The sequence below is a fragment of the Rhynchophorus ferrugineus genome, unplaced genomic scaffold (genome assembly GCF_030347505.1).
Source record: "Rhynchophorus ferrugineus isolate W39M unplaced genomic scaffold, kcgeb_rfMv2 rfM4, whole genome shotgun sequence".
NCBI lineage: Eukaryota > Metazoa > Arthropoda > Insecta > Coleoptera > Curculionidae > Rhynchophorus > Rhynchophorus ferrugineus.
The window spans coordinates 33850371-33871081 of record NW_027472583.1 but is presented as its reverse complement, the minus strand read 5'-3'; the positions used below and the strand labels follow the sequence as shown (position 1 = coordinate 33871081).

The 20711-nt window shown below is 35.5% G+C and overlaps 5 protein-coding genes across 12 annotated transcripts in view; 3 read left to right on the top strand and 2 right to left on the bottom strand.

The window, feature by feature from the left end:
• CCDC151 (Coiled-coil domain containing protein 151) overlaps window positions 1–8192 on the bottom strand; it is a 170421-nt gene extending 162229 nt beyond the window's left edge. The window contains exon 1 of the mRNA XM_076401989.1: window positions 8070–8192. The gene's annotated coding sequence lies outside the window, so the exon portion shown is untranslated. The remainder of the gene's footprint in view (window positions 1–8069) is intronic.
• On the top strand, window positions 88–7828 carry Pcl (polycomb protein Pcl). 6 transcript variants are annotated; one of them, XM_076401973.1, is made up of 11 exons: window positions 88–208; window positions 942–1129; window positions 1187–1449; window positions 1516–1673; window positions 1794–2162; window positions 2218–2438; window positions 2496–2664; window positions 3688–4068; window positions 4125–4362; window positions 5502–5729; window positions 5793–7828. In XM_076401973.1, the coding sequence occupies exons 2-11, from the start codon at window positions 975–977 to the stop codon at window positions 6101–6103; spliced, it is 2493 nt and encodes an 830-aa protein (XP_076258088.1). In that variant the 5' UTR covers window positions 88–208; window positions 942–974; the 3' UTR covers window positions 6104–7828. The 6 variants fall into 6 exon arrangements, with proteins under 6 accessions (XP_076258088.1, XP_076258089.1, XP_076258085.1 ...); XM_076401974.1 differs by lacking the exon at window positions 88–208 and adding an exon at window positions 238–367 and having other exon boundaries at window positions 4128–4362; XM_076401970.1 differs by lacking the exon at window positions 88–208 and adding an exon at window positions 238–367.
• A 108-nt stretch (window positions 8193–8300) lies between the features above and the next one.
• Window positions 8301–10255, top strand: LOC143195112 (T-cell activation inhibitor, mitochondrial). Of its 2 annotated transcripts, none has more exons than XM_076401996.1 (6): window positions 8301–8609; window positions 8666–8944; window positions 8994–9157; window positions 9211–9455; window positions 9512–9728; window positions 9817–10255. In XM_076401996.1, the coding sequence occupies exons 1-6, from the start codon at window positions 8359–8361 to the stop codon at window positions 10080–10082; spliced, it is 1422 nt and encodes a 473-aa protein (XP_076258111.1). In that variant the 5' UTR covers window positions 8301–8358; the 3' UTR covers window positions 10083–10255. The 2 variants fall into 2 exon arrangements, with proteins under 2 accessions (XP_076258111.1, XP_076258110.1); XM_076401995.1 differs by having other exon boundaries at window positions 8304–8609; window positions 9778–10255.
• Window positions 10256–11252: 997 nt separating this feature from the next.
• On the bottom strand, window positions 11253–14647 carry LOC143195101 (xaa-Pro dipeptidase). Its single transcript, XM_076401964.1, has 7 exons — window positions 14224–14647; window positions 13926–14173; window positions 13621–13875; window positions 13391–13570; window positions 13123–13334; window positions 11632–11802; window positions 11253–11562 (listed from the first exon to the last, which is right to left on the bottom strand). The coding sequence occupies exons 1-7, from the start codon at window positions 14421–14423 to the stop codon at window positions 11326–11328; spliced, it is 1503 nt and encodes a 500-aa protein (XP_076258079.1). The 5' UTR covers window positions 14424–14647; the 3' UTR covers window positions 11253–11325.
• Window positions 14648–14649: 2 nt separating this feature from the next.
• LOC143195102 (pseudouridylate synthase TRUB2, mitochondrial) lies at window positions 14650–16137 on the top strand. Of its 2 annotated transcripts, XM_076401966.1 has the most exons (7): window positions 14650–14789; window positions 14865–14990; window positions 15049–15240; window positions 15297–15513; window positions 15615–15751; window positions 15804–15918; window positions 15978–16137. In XM_076401966.1, exons 2-7 carry the CDS (start codon window positions 14873–14875, stop codon window positions 16108–16110), a joined length of 912 nt encoding a protein of 303 aa, XP_076258081.1. In that variant the 5' UTR covers window positions 14650–14789; window positions 14865–14872; the 3' UTR covers window positions 16111–16137. The 2 variants fall into 2 exon arrangements, with proteins under 2 accessions (XP_076258081.1, XP_076258080.1); XM_076401965.1 differs by lacking the exon at window positions 14650–14789 and having other exon boundaries at window positions 14809–14990.
• Window positions 16138–20711: the final 4574 nt, after the last annotated feature.

Sequence of the window (20711 nt, the reverse complement as noted above, 5' to 3'; positions counted from 1 at the left end):
TTACTGGTTGCCTAAATCCTAAGAACAAATATGAAGTATTATTTGGACAGACAGGAATACGCAAAGCGACGCCATCTGCAAATGACATTTTAAAATGTTGGCAATGTCGTTAATTTTCAAAATAAATGCATTACTAAAAGAACTATAATTAATTAAAACAACAATAAATATTACAGTATAGCCATTTTCAACTAAATATGAACTAAGAGTAAGTGATGGGTATGGTGAACGTGGTGTGTTTTTGTGATAAACGCGACATTTTCATTCGTCAATTTGGCGGGAGTCTGAACGCCAGTCTATGGTAATGGCCGATTGGTATTCTGTACATTTCGATGATCCCTGAAAATTCACGTTGCTTTGGGGGCTTGTAAGTGATTTATCCCATCTCCACTTATAGTTCGACCATGTTTATAATTTTAAAGCGTTAAATTAGTTCGGATATATCAAGGGAGATATTGAAAAGATTCTTATCAATGTTTGACGGGTGTGATCTATTGGCGAAGCTTCGTGAAAAAATTGTTTGTAATGTTTAAAAGATTTTGTTCATGTTTTATGTACGGGATTTTTAAGATCCTAACAGTAACGTAAGTTAATTAATATTGTCCAAGTGAATTTATTATTATGGGGATGTAAATAAATATTATTTGATTTATATAACTACCTTTTTTGTATTGACAGCATGGAACAAAATATTGTTTTTGTCTGTTATATTTAGTATTTTTCTAACTGAATTTTTTGAAATTTGTGCATGGTGGCTGTATTTTATGATTTTCGCAATTACAAGTTGAAATTCATATTATGTTTATCAGTTTTTAAAGGAGTTTTTCTATGGATATATTGAGTTTAAAAAGGTGATATTATAACAGTAGCTCTGTTATGAGTGATGAATTTATTAACGATAAGTTTTTAATTTTGCAATATGATATAATATTGAATTTTAGGTTGTTTTTCTTTAACCCCACTTAACTTTAACAATGTCCTCGGCCATTCTCAGTACCCCAAATCACTTCATTCAGAACAAAAGCAGTTTAGAGGAATCTGTAGCTCCAGATAGCACCACACAAGCAGAGAAGACAATGTTAGAATTCTGTATAGGGCAGGATGTGTTTGTCAAACAGAAAGATGGAAGGTATTTGGACCACCAGCTTTTCAAAACGGAACCACAAAATAATTGTATGTTCTTTAGATATTATTTTGGTACTGTAGTTGAGGTTGATAGTATTGGAGACCAGTGCCTTGTTAAATATGGAGATAATACTCAGCATTGGTCTACATGTAAGGATGTAACCAAACTGAGCACTGGTTTAGAACAGGAAAACCTCCTTTGTGTAATATGCAAGAAATCATCTCCGAAAGAAGAGAAAGAGATATGTGTATGTGATCGTTGTGGCAGGGGTTATCATCAGAAGTGTCATATACCAGAAATACCAATCTATAACCATAAAGAAGGTATAAAAATGCATTATAGGTGATGTTTAATGAGTGAATCAGACTGATAAGGTAATTTACTAATAGATTCTTCATGGCTTTGTAAAAGATGTACAGATAGTGAACCTAGTAGACTGAAAAAGGGTGATTCGAAACCTACTAGGCGGGATTCGAAGAACTCAAATTGTTCTAGTACTCAGGAAACAATACCTTCTTCTACAACAGTAAAAGTTTTGCCATATGATGTAAGTATTTTCTGGTTTATCAGCCTCTTTCAATACTTTACATTTAGAAGAGTTCTTATTGTAAGCCTTCTGGCAGGTGCTATTTATGCAAGCATCTGCTCTAATAATGATATCTTGCAGTTAAATTCTTTGAATTGGGACCCTTATCATCGAGTAAATACTGAACAAATCTATTGCTATTGTGGCAGTAATGGAGAATGGTACAAACAAATGTTACAGTGTGGGCGCTGCAAGCAATGGTTCCATGAAAAGTGCCTGGATTGTTTGCAGTTTCCCTTATATTGTGGCGATCGCTTTTATGTGTTCGTATGTTCCATATGCAATCACGGCAACGAGTTCGTGCGTAGACTGGAAATGAAATGGGTGGACCTTGTGCATTTAATGTTGTTCAATCTTACAGTGTACAATAGCAAAAAGTATTATGATCTGGACACAGTTGTGATACCATATATAAGTGATAACTGGCATGCCCTACAGCTAGCACCAAAGGTAAAAACAAACATCAAACTTCATAAGATATTTTCAATTTGAGTTGTTATTTCAGATGGCCAATGTGACAAAAGCCGAACGGAGAGATAACATCTTGTCCGTACTGACCAACAATAGGAATAGATTCAAGTGCGGAAGAGAAATAAAAAAAAGGACTACTATCTGGGGTCTCCGAGTGAGACTACCACCGCCAGCGCCTTGTGTCACCCTGCCTCAGCCTCATAGACGAGTCACGGAGATGGAGTTGCGTGAATGCTTGTCACAGCAAGGAAATCGGTGAGAATAATTCTTCGCCGAGTGTTTATGTCTATACAAAACAGGTTATTTAAATAGACGGCTCCAATTCCTGTCACCTCCCCCTGGCTCACAGAACGTTAGAAAACTTGTACCCTGCGACACTATTATGCGAAACTTAATGATGGGTGTCGCATATCAACAGTCATCGAATCATAGTGAGACGGAATCACCATGTCCTAGTCCAGAAATTGAAAAGGAAGAAAGGGTGAGATATTGACAACTTTTATACACATTGTTTTACAGTCACATTTGATCAATTTGGTGGATTGGAAAGACACATAGTATTTTCTTTCTTGAAAGGCGATTTGAAACTAATTCTATATATACACATATAATATATAATAGATAAATAATTATATGTATTTTGATTAATTAGTGCAAGTTTTCACATCCAAAAAAACTTTGCAAACGTTGAGCTTTATGAAAGTATAAACGTAATTTTCTAGTTACGGACCGAGTTAACAAAAATTATGAAGTTTATGTTCGTTTTCAAACTGATTTTTTTTTCAGAAAAATCTTAAGTATAATGCGAATCGGTGGCCAGTTTTTACATATTCAGAACCGGCGTTTGGAAAGCATTGTCTGTGTGGCAACCATCTAATCCGTTTTTCTGATTCTACCAAATTTTTCGCTATATTGAGCTATATCATTTCGGAAATCAAATTGACTACTGAGCACATTCTATGTCATGTTTCAGCAATATGCCTATGCAACAGTTTCTAGTAACTTTTCATTGTTGCCAGTTTTTGCCTCATTAATATACAGATTGCAGTGGTATTACAGCAAATTTGAGATTGAAAATTAGAAATTACTTAGACAAAGGCGTTTCCTCGATCGTGATAAGGAATCAAATCAAAATCAAAAGCGTTTGTGTGTGCTTCCGCAACTTAGTGTTAACCGGACTATACACTAGCACCCCGAAACAAAATTACACAGAATTTATAACATAAGATAAATGTGGCACATCAAATAAACAAATCATCCACGAAATCAATATGGAGAGGTTTAGGAGAAAAACGTAATTACTTTCTTGTCAGTCTAATACATCGTTATTTTCACATTAACACGTTGTTCGAACGGTATCAGCTTAACTATACTGACATTAAGAAAACGTTAGACGAGACTCCTTATCTTAATGATAATGGTTTTCGAGAAATAAACAATAAAAACCGTTCGTATTCCACTCATTTATCGCGTTTAGTTAGATTTAAATCGTCCGCCGTTGCAGATAATACCACCGACGATACCACCGCAGAAGTTCAACCACAACAAGACCGAATACGCTGGCTGTGCGAAAAAGACCGTCCCTTTCAAAAAAATGAGTTTGCAACGTCGCAAGAAACTGCTATCGATGACCAGCCGTGACCGCGAACGGATATTGAAGCGTCCACGTCGGCTGGTGACGAGAAAGGACGAGGGAGACAGTGGTACCACCAACGCGTCGAAACAAACGAACGCCGAGGGAAGGAAGACCAATGTGGGCGGGGATACGCCGTCAACTCCGCCCACCAGCGTGTCAGCACCGCCCACACCACCCGCATCCACCGGAGGGATCTCCATCCAGTCAGACCTGAGCAACGACTTTTCAGAAGGATCCAATCCAAGCAAGGTAAAGTGAAAACTTAAACTCATTATGAAATTTTTCAACGATCAAACGTGTTTTAGCAGGTGCTGTGCAAAAAAACGAATCTAATAGATTTAGAACTAAATACTCCTTGTGATACATCTAGTGACGAGACATCGTCGAAAAGTACGTTGGACTTGATAATACCACCACCGAAAGATTTTGAAGGCAAGAACAATCCCTTCCTGGGATTATTGCGGATGACTAGGGAGGAATCGACGAAAAAAAAGCGAGGTAAAGATATCACGTTGCCTCTACCTCTGAAGACTGTGATACCTGGTAAGTCAAAGGGCCAAAGACATTTTGTTGTTTTTTTTATCCATTTTTTAAAGATAAAAATCGTTAAATCAAATCATTTTTCGGTTTGTGCTACTTCAATTGTATATCTACTTTTATGTTATTCCAGCCATATTTGGTTTTCATAAATATGCATTTTCTAATATTAAGACCAGGTATTAATTTTTATCATTGACTTATTGGTCACACGTTTAATGTTAAGAGTATCAACAATGATTAACAGTTTACCTTCCAGTGTTATATTCTTTTTTATATTTGAAGAAATCTGCTGTTGAGGACCATGCTAATGATCAAATAGATCCAAAAAAGTCAGACAAAAGACAAAACCAGCTGAAAACAATAAAAAGGATACATACAAGCTAGGAGTTGGGAAACGACTGCTTAGCTTGGGAGTAAACAAAGGGAGGAAATATAGCTACCATATGACATTCGGTTGATCAAGGCCGATGGTTTGCTCGCAGATTTAATAGTAGTCACATGATTGTACTCTTTGTTTGGATCGATAGGGAATACTGTTCTTCAAACCACTAAAACTGAATTAAATTATCACTATTTTTGTTTTGATGTTTAACTGATGTGAACTAGACAGTTTAAATGAATGAAATTTAAATTGTTGCAGAAAAGGAATGTTAGCTATTCCTTTCCATAACAATGCTTACAACAGGTTGTGAGGAATGCGAAAGATTTATTATTTTAATTCAAGCGGAAAAACTCTAGTTCTAGTGCACAGAGAACTCGCCAATCTGGGCACCATGTGACTATCAGAAAATAGTTAAATGAAGAAAATCTAACATCATTTGTTACATACTACATCCATATGTTACTAACAATTTGACAAATGATCGTAGAAGATTATGCAAAATAGTTTCAAACTATTTTTATAATAATGATAAGAATTAATTCCCAGGTCTTAATAGGATAGATTCAGATTAAAATTTCAATCTACGTCATCTTATTCAATAGTTCCTTTTCTTTTCCTCAGCCTGCATTGATGAGGTAACCCATAAATAAAATGGAGTGTGCCTTAATCATCTGACATTAACTGCGATATCATTGAAGAGAAACATTTAGTTAGTAAGAAAATGAGGCTAGTTGTACAAATATAATATTTTTGTTACCAGGACAACCGATCATAAGAACCACGAAGCGTCAGCTCAGTGAAAAGGATATTGTCATAGGGCCCAATGGAGAAATCAAGAGAAGGAAAAGATTCAGACGTAACAGAAACAACATTCAGCTCTATACCGTCGGCCAAACCGCTAGCAAAACGGCCACGATTGTGCCAGCGCGCCCCATAGACTCCAAGGACTGGAAAGGAGGACAGTCATCGAATAGTATCGCTCCCATAGGTGAGTTATCCCAAGTTAATACCATCCTCCAATCAGTTTTTACAAGATTATCATCACATATAGGGAACGGCCCAGAATATACTGTAAATCCCCAGACACGAAGACTGCGCCAACGACCAGAAAAACCAACTGAAAAAGACGCACAGAACGGCACCAGCACTAAACCACCTACGCCCAAACCAAGCCCAGTAAAAACCGAGCCGGACATCGATATGGAGGATCTGAAAAGTTCTGTGAACAGTTATTTTGGTGCAGCCAATCGGATAGCTGCAGGGGAGAGATTCGCTGTAAGGGCGAAGAGGGTGAGCCCCACCGGAAAGGTGGAATGTCTGATAGAGTGGGAAGGCCCTGGAGGGCAACAGGGCATGACCTGACTCTGTGCGCTTTTAGCCAACAAGGTTTACCATCAGTATATCCGTTTGACTTTTAATAAAGGTACAAAGGAAATATATTTTTATTATGTATATCATATCATTATATTCCGCAGCCCTATCGAATATTTTTTCGCTATATAATCTGATTTTTTTTGTATAATTTTAGCTTTTATTTTTTTCATTCGCGCAGATGATATTTTTTCTCTCCAATTTTTAAAACATGGAGGCCCATCATCACTGGCCTCCTTTGATAACAAAATGATTAACTGCCAGATCAATCACTGCCACCATTTTGACTGTTAAATAGTTCTTTAATTGTATGCAATTGGATGTATATATATATATATATATATATATATATATATATATATATATATATATATATTAAGGAAAGAATGCTTAGTGGTATCAAATAAGTCTTTGTTCGAAACTTATCAGCTGATTACTAATATTAATTGTTTATTTATTCGTTGTTCTAACAATTTAGATAAAAGGTATAACCGAGGTACGCCCCACCGGTACCACCAGCTACCGATGGGGCATACTTCGCGCATGAACGTTGAGCGTCAGAATAAAAAAGAAAAATCGAAAAAAAATCAAGCAGCCTTTGGATGTACTACTGTCTGTATTATAGGTTAGTTAACTTCCTATTACTTTCGTTTTTCTTTGTGCGAAGAAGATTACCAAAAGGTTTTTCAATACAAATTGCTATCTAGTCAACTAAGTTTCAATATGATTTTTAATCAGGACTGACGAGGATACTGAACGTAAACAAATATCACATTCGATAATTCAATACGGATTTCCCATTGTCAACTTTTAGTTCAGTATGGGATCTCCCTACTAATCGTATCATTTTCGAATAATCGTAATCGTCTTTTTTTAGATTTTGAGATTCGTTTAGTAGTAATCTTCTCTCATTTGTTTTTTTTTTTTCAGTTATTTTAATTTGTTGTATGTATAGAAATTCCCAAAGAAATACTGTATAGATTGTCAAGATTGTTTACTCAAAATCAAAATATTCTTTTAGCAACAGGGTAAATGAGATGCAGGTGGAGTTTATTTCAGCATCAATTTGAATCCTGATGAGTATTTTATTTATTTTATGTACAATTTTATACCAAATTATTGTTTTTTTACTTAGAAAAGAAACCCACTTGCATCACTTAAATTAATATCTTTTTAGTGTTAATTATTATTACTATTATTATTAACTTGATCAACTATGATCAAGTTAAGATCATGTTTTTTAAGAAATCTGTATACAAAAGGCTTAATTTTTTTCTAGTTTTAACGAAATTTGTATTATATGTATTTAAGTAGTTTTATATTAAGACTGATGCTAAAATACTTAAAAAGTAATATGAGAAGGGTGTGTTTCCAAAATATTTTGTTAAAGGTTCTGTGAGGTGATGGTTATTGATACAAACCGAGTTTATATCGATGTTAAACGAAACAAAAGTCGCGGTTAGATAAATTGTACACCCTTGTATTAGCAAATGAGACGTAACAAAAAAAAATTCCTAAATCTGATGTTTAGAAATCGAACAAGATATGGAGGATGTTGATGTCTATAGTCTTGAACACTTGTACATATTGTTTTCATTGTTTTTGTCATTATTTTTAGAGATATAACATAATTGTATCTTTGCAAATCTTGTATTTTTTCAAATTAATTTAATATTTAAATAAAGGCATCATAATACGTTTTTTAAAAATGGTTAAAATTGTTTTCATACCCCGTTCGTCATTACAGCAAACGCATCCAGTTTGACTATATCTTTGTTATTGACTGGAACAATTCTATGTTAAGATCTATTAATAAAATTTTAGTTGAAGTTTTGTTTTAACTGAATATGGTAATTCAAAGAAATGGAATAATATATATATATATATATTATATACGGTTCTCTATCCAGTTAACGTATTTCCTCGATCCTGGAAAGTTACTACCTCTACGACTTACTTGTCAAGATTTTTTCGAACATCACATTTTTTGCCTCAAACTAAATGAACATTTCGTCACTCAATTTTTGTAATAATAAAATGTCGGATAATTTTCGCGGAATTTAACTTTTCATTAATTAAACCTCTTTCTTCCTTCTGTTCGCTTAATACAAAAATTCGATTTATGCATCTCAACTATTTCGAGAATTTTCAGACGCAGTCCATTGTTTTTGTTTTGACATTTGGTTAACCCTACTCTTTCTTATATAACCTTTCAGTCTATTTTTTGTCGATAAGTATCTAGAAACATGTTACGGCAAACGAGTTTAGGCATAGTTAAGGCAAAAAACTTGATTCAAATAAGGAATCTCACCTCTACAGAGGTCTCTTCGGCTCTGCGACCTTTCTATTTTTCGGTCCATCCTGATCTTTTTGGCCAGCATCCGAAAGAAAGAGCTGTAAACGAAACTTCGCTTCAGCAGTTAAGTTCTGTACTTCAGAGCCTTCAAAATTCTAGCTATTTGAGCCCTGTCACTCTTCCGTTCTATGTAAAAAACAGGTACTAGTAAGAAATACAGATTAATAATGAAGTGACTTGATTTTCTTTTTCACAAGGAATAATGCAAAAGAGACTGTAAGACTGATAAGAATTTATTTGAAAGAACGAGATATAGGGGCTGCTGTTGTTAATATATTAAAAACTTGTAATTTACCTACTGAACGCTTAGAGCATCACATTCAAAAAGGTGAATCAAAAAAAATACAGAATCAAAATGAATGGGTTACCATTAAGTATAAAAATGAGTATGATTTTACTAATGTAAATAAAAATCACCCTTTATATGCTACTTTTATAATGCAACAAAAAATAAAAGAAGCCAAAGAAAACCAAAGGTAAACTTTTTCATATAATTGCGGTTTGTAATAGAATTTGCCATTATAGATTAAGGAATTGGTTACAACAAAATTCAAAAGATGCTTTAACAAAATGTAGAAATGGAAAAGCTTCAAGAGAAGAAATTAAAAGAATAAAAAGTGAGATGATTTGTGATTTTAAATTGAAAGAAATCAGGTGGGATTGTGGCTGGAACGGAACTCATTTTAGAGGTTGTTATTTTGGGTCAAATTTCATGTCTGTTATATCATTATTACCTTTGTAGGTTGTTTATTGGCTTTAAAATCTTTAATTGAACAGCATCCAGAACAAAAAAAAGAACTGGAGGGCCAAGTGTTGGTATTTTCTTATTTTACTGGTGTGAGTCTGGATGGACACATCATGTTATTTAGTGGAGAGGTGAGGCATAATTGGCTGGATTTCATCAAGAAAATTAAATACCATAAAAAAGCTTTGGAGAGAGTCCCATTTTATGAGAGATCTTTATCTCATGTGTTACGAAATATAAAGGTTTATAAAATATAAACTTGTTAAGTATGTCTACTATTGTTGTCAAATTTTTATAGGTAGGAAGAAGAAAATTTATGCCTAAAATCATGGTTGGTGAATATGAAAAGAATTTAAAACAACTGACCACTTCTGTTAGTGACTATGTTGGGCACAGAGCTTATCCAAGTAGGTGGCCGAAATCGTTGGATCAATATGAAATTGTAGTTGAAAGTGAAGCAGGTCCTTTAATGGTTAGTCCTACGGGACAGTTTATAGTACCTTCATCAATACCAGGTAATATATAATCGGTATTATATAAACTGCTCTAATGCAAAGAATGCAGGTCCCCTTCTTATGAGCTTCATTACGAACAATTTTCAAGATGCCGACGAGAAAATCAGTAATTACAAGAAGGATAAAGTCATGGAGAAATCTTTGTATGAGAATTGCGTCAATGAACTAAATTTGGCAGCTTTACATAAAGATGATAATATTACGCCAGAGCTGATGATTCAGTTCTGCACAAAATTGTTAGAAAATAAGGACTATGTGAAAGGCTTAACCAAGGATCTGAATCTAAATGTGGCCACTTACTATTCTGTTTTATCAGACGGTACAGTATGTATACCATGGAATTTTAATCTATAATTTATATTAAGTGCAAAGGAAGGAAATCTGGAGAAAACCATAAATATTTATCAACATTACAGTAGACTAGATCAATTCAACATTTATTATCTTATATAACCCAATGGGTATCTTTATATTTCGCTTTACGAATCTGTGATGTTCATAACGAATAAAATATATTTTTACACATCCTTACATCTAATCAACAATAGTAAGATAACAATATCCATACAATACCCATCCTGATAATCCCCAATATATTGTAGAACAACCGCAAATCCATTCAACTTTAGCTTTTGTTGATTTCAACATTTTTCACAAATGATTCAATTTCTGATGTTAGTGATACAGTTGGCATCTGTGAGCGGGATATGGTTGTACCCGAAACATGGAAAAAGTTCAACGACCAAAACGGCACATATTTCACTGGGTGTTCTGGATTTATATTAATGAATTAGCTTTGAAAAAGAATACTTCAAGCTTAGAGATACGGTTATTATTTACAATAGCAGGTGATTTCTCTGTGTCCGTTATTTTTTTCATTTATTCTTAAGCCATATGGTTGTGCAATACAAAAAACAAGTAAAAAATACTTGAAAATGCTCTATCATAACATGATACTGAACGCAATGCCATTTTTTTAAAGGCTTATCGCATATTTTGCGAAAATCACCTTGGCGAGCAGGTGTCTGAATGTCATATCTTGCACATAACTAATGAAACTCAAAGTTTAACTGCCTAAGTAAAGATCAGCGTGCTCAATCAACAACAGAACTAAAATCAATGTAAACAACAAGATCATATTGAATATGTTCTTCCATAAACTATCACAGAGTAATATTATCGACATAACTGCGTTTCAACGAGACCGAAAGATTTTTTCGTTTAATTTTCATTCATTGGAACATTTTCCCAATAATTCAGGAAACAACTTTTGTAATCCTGATTATTTAGTTTTGATATTGAAACTATTTATTGTTAATCTAAATAATCAGTAGAACAATTTATTTAGTTAACTTAAAATGTTTATCTGTCATCTATGTAAAGTAGTTTTAAAAGGTGGCTTTAAACTTTGTTTAGAATATGATATGTGACAAGATGGCATTTAATGAGTGATTCAGGTATCAATAGTAACATACAAATGTTAACAAGATTATTTATTATTGATTGTTTAAATGTAAACAAGTCTGAGTCAATAAGATATTTTATTAATTTAACATAATAAAGGGACAGTGTATAAACAGCAGATATAACTTGATATTTACCAGGTGAACAATCGCTCTTCATCTAAATATTTCGTTTCATCGACATTATCAGCGTTTATCCATGCTTCAATCTCTTCCACCGTTCTGGGCACTCTAGTTAGGTCTTCTACACCATTTTCTGTGATTAGCACATCATCTTCGATGCGTACACCTCCGAAGTTTCGGAACCGCGCTATGACATCGGGCACCAGGAAGGATTTCATCACAGGATCTGCCAAAGCTTTATCCAAAAGCTGTAAAATTATAGAATGTTTGTTTAGGATTTTTTTACAATCAATCATTGCTATTTAAACTGTACTAACGGGATCGATGAAATAGCACCCTGGTTCGATGGTAAGCACCATACCTGCTTGTAACACACGAGCAGTTCTTAGTTTACTCAGTCCCGGTTGGGTGGGTCTCTGTGGTTGTCCTGATAAATAACCACCGACGTCATGTACATCTAATCCCATCAAATGACCCAAACCATGAGGCTAAAACATCACAAAAATAAATTATACAAATCAAAAATAGATTAAATAAAATAACAGGTCAATTGAAAAGTACCCGGCCTAACATATAGATGGCGCTACTAGAATTAAATCCATATGTTTTTCAGTTAGCCCTAACTCTCAAAAGATGCGTGTATAAATTTGACAGCTGTCGGTTTCATCATTAGATTGTAAATTATAGCATTTTGAGTGAAACAACTTTTGTTACTGTGAAAAAAAATGGATAAAAAGGAATTTCGTGTGTTGATAAAATATTGCTTTTTGAAAAAATACAGTTGATGCAAAAACTTGGTTTGATGCCGAGTTTCCGGACACTGATATCAAGGATTAGTTGATTTTTGAAGTTTAGACGTGGTGAAATTAGATTAGAACGGTGAACGCAGTGGACGCCCAAAAGAGGTTGTTATCGACGAAAACATTTAAAAAATCCACAAAATGATTTTGAATGGCCGTAAATTGAAACTGAATGAAATAGCAGACACTCTAAAGATATCAACTGAACGTGTACATAACATCATTCACGAATATTTGGGTATGAGAAAGCTCTGTGTAAAGTGGGTGCCGCGCGAGCTCACTTTTGACCAAAAACAACGACGAGTTTGAAGGTGTTTGAAGATGATCAACCGTAATAAACCTGAGTTTTTGCTTGGATGAAACATGGCTCCATCATTTCACTCCGTCTCGACGACGAAGTCCATCGACAGTCATCCTGTTGCCTGCACACGATGAACCCGCTCCAAAGCGTGGAAAAACGCAGCAGTCGGCTGGCAAGGTTATGGCGTCTGTATTTTGGGATGCGTATGGAATAATTTTCATTGACTACCTTGAAAAAGGAAGGACCATCAACAGCGACTATTACATAGCGTTATTGGACCGTTTGAAGGGCGAAATCGACGATAAAGGGTCGCATTTGAAGAAAAAGAAAGTGCTGCTTCACCAAGACAATGCACCGTGTCAAAAATCCCTGAATTGGGCTTCGAATTACTTCCTCATCCGCCGTATTCTCCAGATCTGGCCCCCAGCGACTATTTACTGTTCTTAGATCTCAAAAGAATGCTCGCTGGCAACAAATTTTCGTTGAATGAAGAGCTGATCGCCGAAACTGACCCCCCAACAAAAGTTGGTCGCTATAATCAGTGTATCACCTTTGAAGGGAATTACGATGAATAAAAAAACTAATTTTGCCAAAAAATGTGTTTTACTACGGTAGGCCAGGGACTTTTCAATTGACCTGTTACTGTAAGTATATTGCTATTAAAGTACATATACGGTGACTAAATAGAATAAGATGCATTTACATACCTGGAAAATAGCGCCTAAGCCAGCATTGAACATCTCAGTAATATCTCCCTGTAACAGGCCTCCTCTTTTGAGTTCTTCCAGCAAAACCTTATTGGCTAAACTATGCATGTCCACCCAGGAAACACCTGGCTTGGCAGCCTTATGAACCGCCCGATTGGATTTTAAAACAGCTTCGTATATTAGCTTTTGATCCGGAGTGAATTTACCATTTGCTTCAAATTGAGATCAAACCAATAAACTTGTTATCAAAGAAATTTTAAAATCTTACCAGGAAATGTGCAGGTAATATCGGCGGCATATCCGAAATAATTGGCGCCCATATCAAAAAGACATAAAACTCCATTCTTGATAGAATCGTCGTTAGGTGCTGCAGCATGGCCATAGTGCAAGATAGCTCCATTTACACCAGAACCACATATGCATGTGTATGATACATGTCGACACCCACCTATTTAGATTAACATTAATGAAATTCAGAGAATGTTTCCATTGACCTACCTTTTTTATAGCAAATGTGAAGAAATTCAGATTCAGCTTGATATTCATGCTGACCTGGTTTAACAGTTCTCATTATCTGTCTGTGCGCATAGCTTGATACAGCTACTACATATTTAATTACTTTGATTTCATAATGAGTCTTATAAACTCTCAAATCGGCAATTATAGGGAACAGAATTGTGTCATCAACAGAGAAATGCTCAATTCCTTTGAAAACAGCCGGTTTTGCCGTCAATCCACTATCAGTGTTTAAACCTAAAAAAGAGGTTGTATGACCAATGTTTTGTTTCATTTCTTTTAGAAACCTTTTAGAGTCAATATCTTTTTCCTGTTCAATTTTTCCACTATTTCTTTGAGCTGCTCGACATAAAACACATTAGATATTCCATATTTCTTTGAAAAGTCATTAGTTTGAGCTAAAGGTCCCATCCAGACAGCATATTCATCTGGGTGGTGAGGAATAAACAGATAGGCGTTTCCCGTCTTTATATCAATTGCCCCATAGCATTCTGCCTCTGTGACTCCAAATGCCCACATAAAATATGATTCCTGCCTAAACTTACAATGTTAATCAAGCTTTCTTTCTTTAATTATTTAACTCACCTGAAAACATTGTAAGTAATATCAGTATCGTAAAAGGATATTTCGTCCCCTCCTTGCAAAAGAACGATAGAATCCTCAGCTACGTGTTTCAGTTTCTGTACCAAACGATCTCTGTTTAAAGCAAAAAGTTCAACTGGTATTGCCAAAGTATGAGGTCCCATAGAAAGTGCACCCTCATTTTTTGATTTATTAGATGACATGATGTATATAGTTAAAAATCTATAACTAAATGGTACTTAAATCACTAGCTTACACGTACAAATCCCTTTTTAAGATAAGATACGAAATTAATAATCACTGTCCTCAAACCATAACATTATAAACCACGTATGTATTTATAAGACAGAAAAATTATAAGACAAGAAAAACACTATCAGCTGATACGTGAGGTTTTGTTGGTCACAGATATCCAAATAATCAACATATTATCCATAAGGAATGTCCTCAAGTATTTGTGCATAACAACAAAACATATTGAGAATGTAATGATACGATATCTCCAACAAAATAATTACAATAAATACAATTAATCTATCCTTGTAAATGAATTTCTGGTTATCTGCAAGGTGATCAGCTAACCTCAAATATATATAAACAATTTGTAGTATAATAGTTTAGATTTTAAGTAAACTTAATTTTAGAAATAGTAATGGTTATGGAGGCGCCTGTTGTCTGGAATAATTTGAAAGGTATTATATGCGTGTTTAAGCCGGCTGAATTATCTGTAGGCCGTTTAAGAACAATGCTGATTCACAAAATATGCCAAGGTAAAAATAGAATTTGGCTATAAGAGAAAATATTAAACAATCACTACTTAACATTTAGGTATGAACGAATTGGAAGTAAGACCTCCAATAAATTACGTAGCGATTGAAGGTAATCCTTCCAAAAAACTCTCAGTATCGGTAAAACCAAACTTGGCTGATCACCCATTAGTGGTCGGACCTAGATATCAAGAACAAGATTTACCAGTAAGCTGGTCCAACTATTTAGGATGGAATACCAGTGGAGTGTTATGTATTTTGACTATTGGGAAATTCATTACATTATCTAGCTTTAATTTCCATTTTTAGTGTTTGGCATAAGATCTGGTACAAAACAAGCAAAATTCATAAGAGAAAATAAGCCTGCAAGAGTGTACAAGGTGAAGGGAGTTCTAGGACAGGCAACAGACAACTGTTTTAAATCTGGAAAGGTTGTGGAGCGGTCAACATGGAAACATGTCAAAAGACACAACATGGAAAGATTTTTGAGTGCTATGCAAGCGTCACATCAGAAAAAAATGTTTGAGTATGTTATTCAGATATATAGACTTGACTCAAATAACATTATTGCTGCCATTGTTGGTTTTTTTAAAATGTACAGTTATATTTTCTGCTTGCTTTTTGTAGAATGAGTGGAGTAGATCTACAATCTGACACAGCTTATGAACTTGCAAAGCAGGGATTAATACGACCGGCAAACTCGAAAATTCCAATTATTTATGGTATAAAATGTGTTGAATTTGATGCTCCAAACTTTACAATAGGTAATAAATCCTATATGTTATCTTAATTATCTGAATTGTTATTTTTGTTTAGAAATACACTGTATAAATGAATATGAAACATATCTGATACAACTAATTCATGAAATTGGTCTTAAGCTTCATTCAACAGCTCATTGCACATCTTTAAAATGTATTCGACACAGTGGGTAAATAAAAAGTATAATTTTAGTTAAAACAACAATTTTACAATGAGCCATTTTTGCAGATTTAAACTTGAACATGCTTTATTAATGAAACACTGGAGCATACCAAATATTTTAGAAAACCTGGCTACCTGTAATGAAATTTTAACAAATCTGGATGGTTATACACCTCAAAAAAATTCTGTTTTAATATAAAATGAATAGTTATCTGGTTAAGTCTAATGATTTAGTTTTTGTTTCTTTTCCTCTTGATTATGGTGACTGAAATATTCTAGTCATATAGTAAAAAAAACATTCAATTCTAAATTTCATTCAATGTTTTTTAACATCACTCTTGATATTTCTGAGATCTTTATAGCCATAGAAGATGCTTGATAAGTTTTTTTGCTATATTGTAGAGTATAATTTTTACCAACTAAGCTTTATTTGGACTGAACCTACTGCTTTGAACCACGATCCTGGGTATTAAGTCTATCGACTGATGCGTGATCAAGTTTAAAATAGGCGTGACTGGGGTCATTTTTCTTGTCGGATTTTACACTCTTGCATTTTGGCCAATCATAATTTTAAACAATCACAAACATAAATTTACTCGCTCGAACTCGCTTATTTGTACCAACTTCGAACGACTTCTGCAAACTGACCAAGCTTCTTGATGACCGGAAATATGCATTTCACTCCTTCTGAAAGGCCAATACGAGTCATCATCCGTAACATTCCAACGATTGTAACGGTTGACGAAGCCAAAGAACACCTTATTTCGTAAGGTTTCCACCCAAAATCTCTTCAAAGGTGGAAACTTAAACCACTCGAAGACCTTCCCATAATCCAGGTCGTTGTTCCTAACGAAGGAAGGAACATCATTAATCTCACCAAAATAGGCCTGTCAATCGTGAAAGTCGAACTCCAGCGAGGCAACGGCCAGCCTATGCAGTGCTACAACTGCCAGCAGTTTGGCCATTCCAGCGATTGTAGAGCGCTTCCCCGGTGTATCAAATGCGCCGGACACCATGAAACCCGTTTGTGCACCAAGGTACGCGATGCGCCACCTAAATGCAGCAATTGTGGAGACCCACACACAGCTAATTACACAGGTTGTAGCTGTCGACCTGCTCCCAGGAATCTTAGACCAATCCAATCCAGACAAGCCTCCGGCAACACAAACTCTGCGTGGACCAACCAGGGAGGAAGGAGGAGCTCAAAAGCTGGCCTCCTCCAACCGGGCGGCTCCCGCCAATATCCCAGCCCCTGCCCCAATGCAACCTTCTGCACTGCCAGCGGGTCTTCCAACTACCTTCACACTGCAGCAGATGCTCAACATCCTGCAGTTCTTTCAATCCCAACAATTATTTCCCAATGTAGCCGCCTAAGCGGCAACCCCCCTTTTCCCATCTAGCTTTCAGCAGTTGTTTACTCGTCAAAATGGCTGCTTCCTGTGCTTAAAAGCATGTAATCATGTAATGGAACAGCTTACGCGATAAAAAAGTGGAGCTGGAACTCGTTCTTTCGTCTTCAAGCATCGATATAGCACTTATCCAGGAGACTCTCCTAAAACCCTCTCATCGTTTTTCACCTCTAGCCAGGTGGAAACTCAGGATCGTCCAAGCGTGATCACCTCTCTGTACAGCAAATGCTCCACGCATGACTCGTCTGCCTTCAAAACGCTCTTCGACGGCCCAACCTCAAAAATAATCGGTGGAGACTATTACGAATCATTTATGATTCGGTACTTAATCCATTACTTTATTTAACGTTCTCTTATCATTGACTTGTTGTAATGAAAACATATCATCTTCAACTGTGGGTGTCTTTTCTGTTGAAATAAGCAGACAGTAGGCGACATATATCTCATGGTCGTCTAATTTCCTTTCTCTTGCAAAATTATCTACATCGGTTTACTCACAGATTCTTCTTTGGAATTTTATCTGCTCACCTTATATTAGTCTCTCTATATATATTTCTAAACGGTATATCTTTAATTATTTCTTTACTATTATCCATATTAAGTTGACTGCCATTGGCGTACCAAATTGATCTGCTTAGATGCGATCTTGTAACTAACAAAACTTATATGCCTTTTAATCTTCTATATATTACCCTATAAATTATAAGTAAATTATTTTTCACTCTTGCTGGTGTTAATATTAATTTCAATTTATGTGATAATAACCGCTTTTTCCATTCCAATAAACTGTTTAACTTCATAAAGACTGTCCATTAAATCCACTATACACTCTTCATGTCATCTTGTATTCCAACCTTTAGGTGAATTTCTTAATCCATAATGATCGATTTAATTGTTGGTATCTTGTTTAGTTCATAAACAGAACTAAATTTAATTAATTAGTAATATCCTAAATGTAATGTTTAATCTTTCCGCTTTTCCATTACTTTGCGGTGAATGGGCTGTTGCTATATTCTAAATGAATTCCCTTTTTCCTACAAAATAGCTTTACTCCATGCTGTCTTTCTAATTCATTAATGTATTTGAAATTCTTTTCAGCTTCATTTTCTGTCTTAAGGATTTTTACTCTGATAAAATGGGACAAATCATCTAGTATTTTCTATCCTTTATAAATCTTCCTCCATCTTCAGATATTGGGTTTATTAGCCTATAAATATCTAAATAAATTAATTCTTCGATTGCACTTGTTCTTGTCTCTAGCTTCTACGCACATAGAACAAGGTTTATCTATCTTTTTCACCAATAGAATTGATATTTATATCAGAATTCTAATATTTTGTAACTAAACTCAAAGTAACTTTGTTCTCCATCCTTACAAATTAAAAATTCTTCTTTATTGGGTTCCATAGCTTTTCATTCTACCTGTAATTCTGTTCGACCCCTTATTTCTAGTTTTCAATACTTCTCTGGTCCTTACAACTAACACATGGTTGATTTTTTAAACTCGTCTACATTACGAATTGCTACGTTGATTACAATGTTTCTTTATCCTACCGATAATTAGGTTGGACCCCATGTTCCTAGTTTTCAATACTTCTCTGGTCCTTGCAACTTACACATGGTTGATTTCCTAAACTCTTCTCCATTACTAATTGGTACATTGATTACAATGCTTTCTTTATCCTACCGATAATTATGTTGGACCCCATGTTACTCGTTTACTAGTGTTTCTCTGACCGTTGTAAATTATACACGTGGTTGATTTTCTAAACTGTTGATTACTTCATTACTAATTACTACATTGATTACAATATTTCCTTCTATCCTACTGATAATTCTGTTGGATCCCATGTTACTAGTTTACTAGTCCTTCATTGATCCTTGAATATTATACACGTGATTGATTTTCTAAACTCTTAATTACTCCATTACTATTTACTACATTGATTACAATGTTTTCTTCTATCCTACTGGTAATTCTGTTGGATCGCACGCTACTAGTTTACTAGTGCTTCACTGATCCTTGTATATTATACACGTGATTGACCTTCCAAACTCTTAACCACTGCACCACTATTTACTACATTGATTACAATGTTTTCTTCCTTCTTACTGATAACTCAAGATTACATTTTTCTAGTTTTCTGGTGTTCCTTCTGATGGTCATTAATCTTTGAGTGCTCTAGTGCTCCGAAATTAATTTCCGTCTGTTGCATACAGCCATCTTGTTACTTACACTTTCCTTCGTGTATATATAATTATATATATACTATACCGAACTAAAAACTTTACCTAATCTACATTCCCCAGCGCCCTCTACTAACTTTTCTTCCTCCTTTCTATACTGTCTCTTGTATCGAGACAAGTCATATATTTAACAGAGACTTCAACGCTCACGATCCCATGCGGGATTACGAGCGCGCAAATCGAGCAGGCAACGACATCGCAGCACTGAGTGCAAACTTAGGGCTTGGTCTTGCCCTGCCGGATGAGCCTACCCATCACCCCGCTATTGGACAACGGGGCACTCCACGCATTCTGGATTTTTTCATTCTCCAGAACATCAATCGTCCTTCTGATGTACAAGTTCTCGTCAAGTTACATTCGGACCATCGTCCGATTATATTAACTCTCGGGGATTGTTGCGCAATCGAAATTCCTCGCTTCGAGGCCAGAAAGAAAACCGACTGGAAGAGATAACAGGAAATTCTCTTGGAATCCGATCCAATCCCGAAGATTGATCGATCTGACCAACTCGAGCGTGCCGTGTCGAAGCTCACACGAGACATTCAGTCCGCCTATCACAATTCATCATTCGAAGTTCCATCTTATTCAAACTCTCAAAGTGAGCCAGTTCCTGAAGGCATCAAGTCACAGATCCGACTCAAAAATCGTCTCTATCGTAGAGCTCGTGTCACCCTCAACTCGGCAGACAACAGGGAGGCCAACAGAGTAAAACGAGAAGTGAAGGAATCAATTAAAGCCTGGCGGTCCGAGAAATGGAACTCATTTCTAGCGGACCAGATGCTGGATGGCCCCGCAACTTTCTGACGACTCTCTAAAAGCCTCGTGGGGAAGGCGCAAAACGTCATTCCCCCCCTAAAGTCAGCGGAGACAGGAAGTTTTACAGTCACCGACCACGAAAAGGCCGAGCTCCTCGCTAAAACCTATAAGGCCCAAATGGAACGCCTCTCTCCTGCTACAAATATAAACGCTGCTGAGAACGATGAAATCATTAGGAATTCCAACTCCGTTCGTTCGCAAGTGCCTCCGAGTTATCTTTTAAACCATCTAGTCACTCCTAAAATACTCACTCAAATGATCAGCAAGATTCGGAATAAAACGGCCCCGGGTTTCGATAATATTTCGATAGCCCAACTCAAAAACCTTC

Bases quoted from the DNA above. Each gene is read 5' to 3' on its own strand.
- Pcl (XM_076401973.1), top strand. From the start codon at position 975: ATGTCCTCGGCCATTCTCAGTACCCCAAATCACTTCATTCAGAACAAA. The intron at 2,439-2,495 runs GTGAGAATAATT...TTATTTAAATAG, and splicing joins TTGTCACAGCAAGGAAATCG to ACGGCTCCAATTCCTGTCAC. The intron at 2,665-3,687 runs GTGAGATATTGA...CCGCCGTTGCAG, and splicing joins AAATTGAAAAGGAAGAAAGG to ATAATACCACCGACGATACC.
- LOC143195112 (XM_076401995.1), top strand. From the start codon at position 8,359: ATGTTACGGCAAACGAGTTTAGGCATAGTTAAGGCAAAAAACTTGATT. The intron at 9,158-9,210 runs GTTGTTATTTTG...TTACCTTTGTAG, and splicing joins GAACGGAACTCATTTTAGAG to GTTGTTTATTGGCTTTAAAA. The intron at 9,456-9,511 runs GTTTATAAAATA...AAATTTTTATAG, and splicing joins ATGTGTTACGAAATATAAAG to GTAGGAAGAAGAAAATTTAT.
- LOC143195101 (XM_076401964.1), bottom strand. From the start codon at position 14,423: ATGTCATCTAATAAATCAAAAAATGAGGGTGCACTTTCTATGGGACCT. The intron at 13,876-13,925 runs GTTTCTAAAAGA...CCTCTTTTTTAG, and splicing joins AAAGATATTGACTCTAAAAG to GTTTAAACACTGATAGTGGA. The intron at 13,571-13,620 runs GTAGGTCAATGG...TAATCTAAATAG, and splicing joins TCACATTTGCTATAAAAAAG to GTGGGTGTCGACATGTATCA.
- LOC143195102 (XM_076401966.1), top strand. From the start codon at position 14,873: ATGGTTATGGAGGCGCCTGTTGTCTGGAATAATTTGAAAGGTATTATA. The intron at 15,241-15,296 runs GTATTTTGACTA...TTCCATTTTTAG, and splicing joins GAATACCAGTGGAGTGTTAT to TGTTTGGCATAAGATCTGGT. The intron at 15,514-15,614 runs GTATGTTATTCA...TGCTTTTTGTAG, and splicing joins CATCAGAAAAAAATGTTTGA to AATGAGTGGAGTAGATCTAC.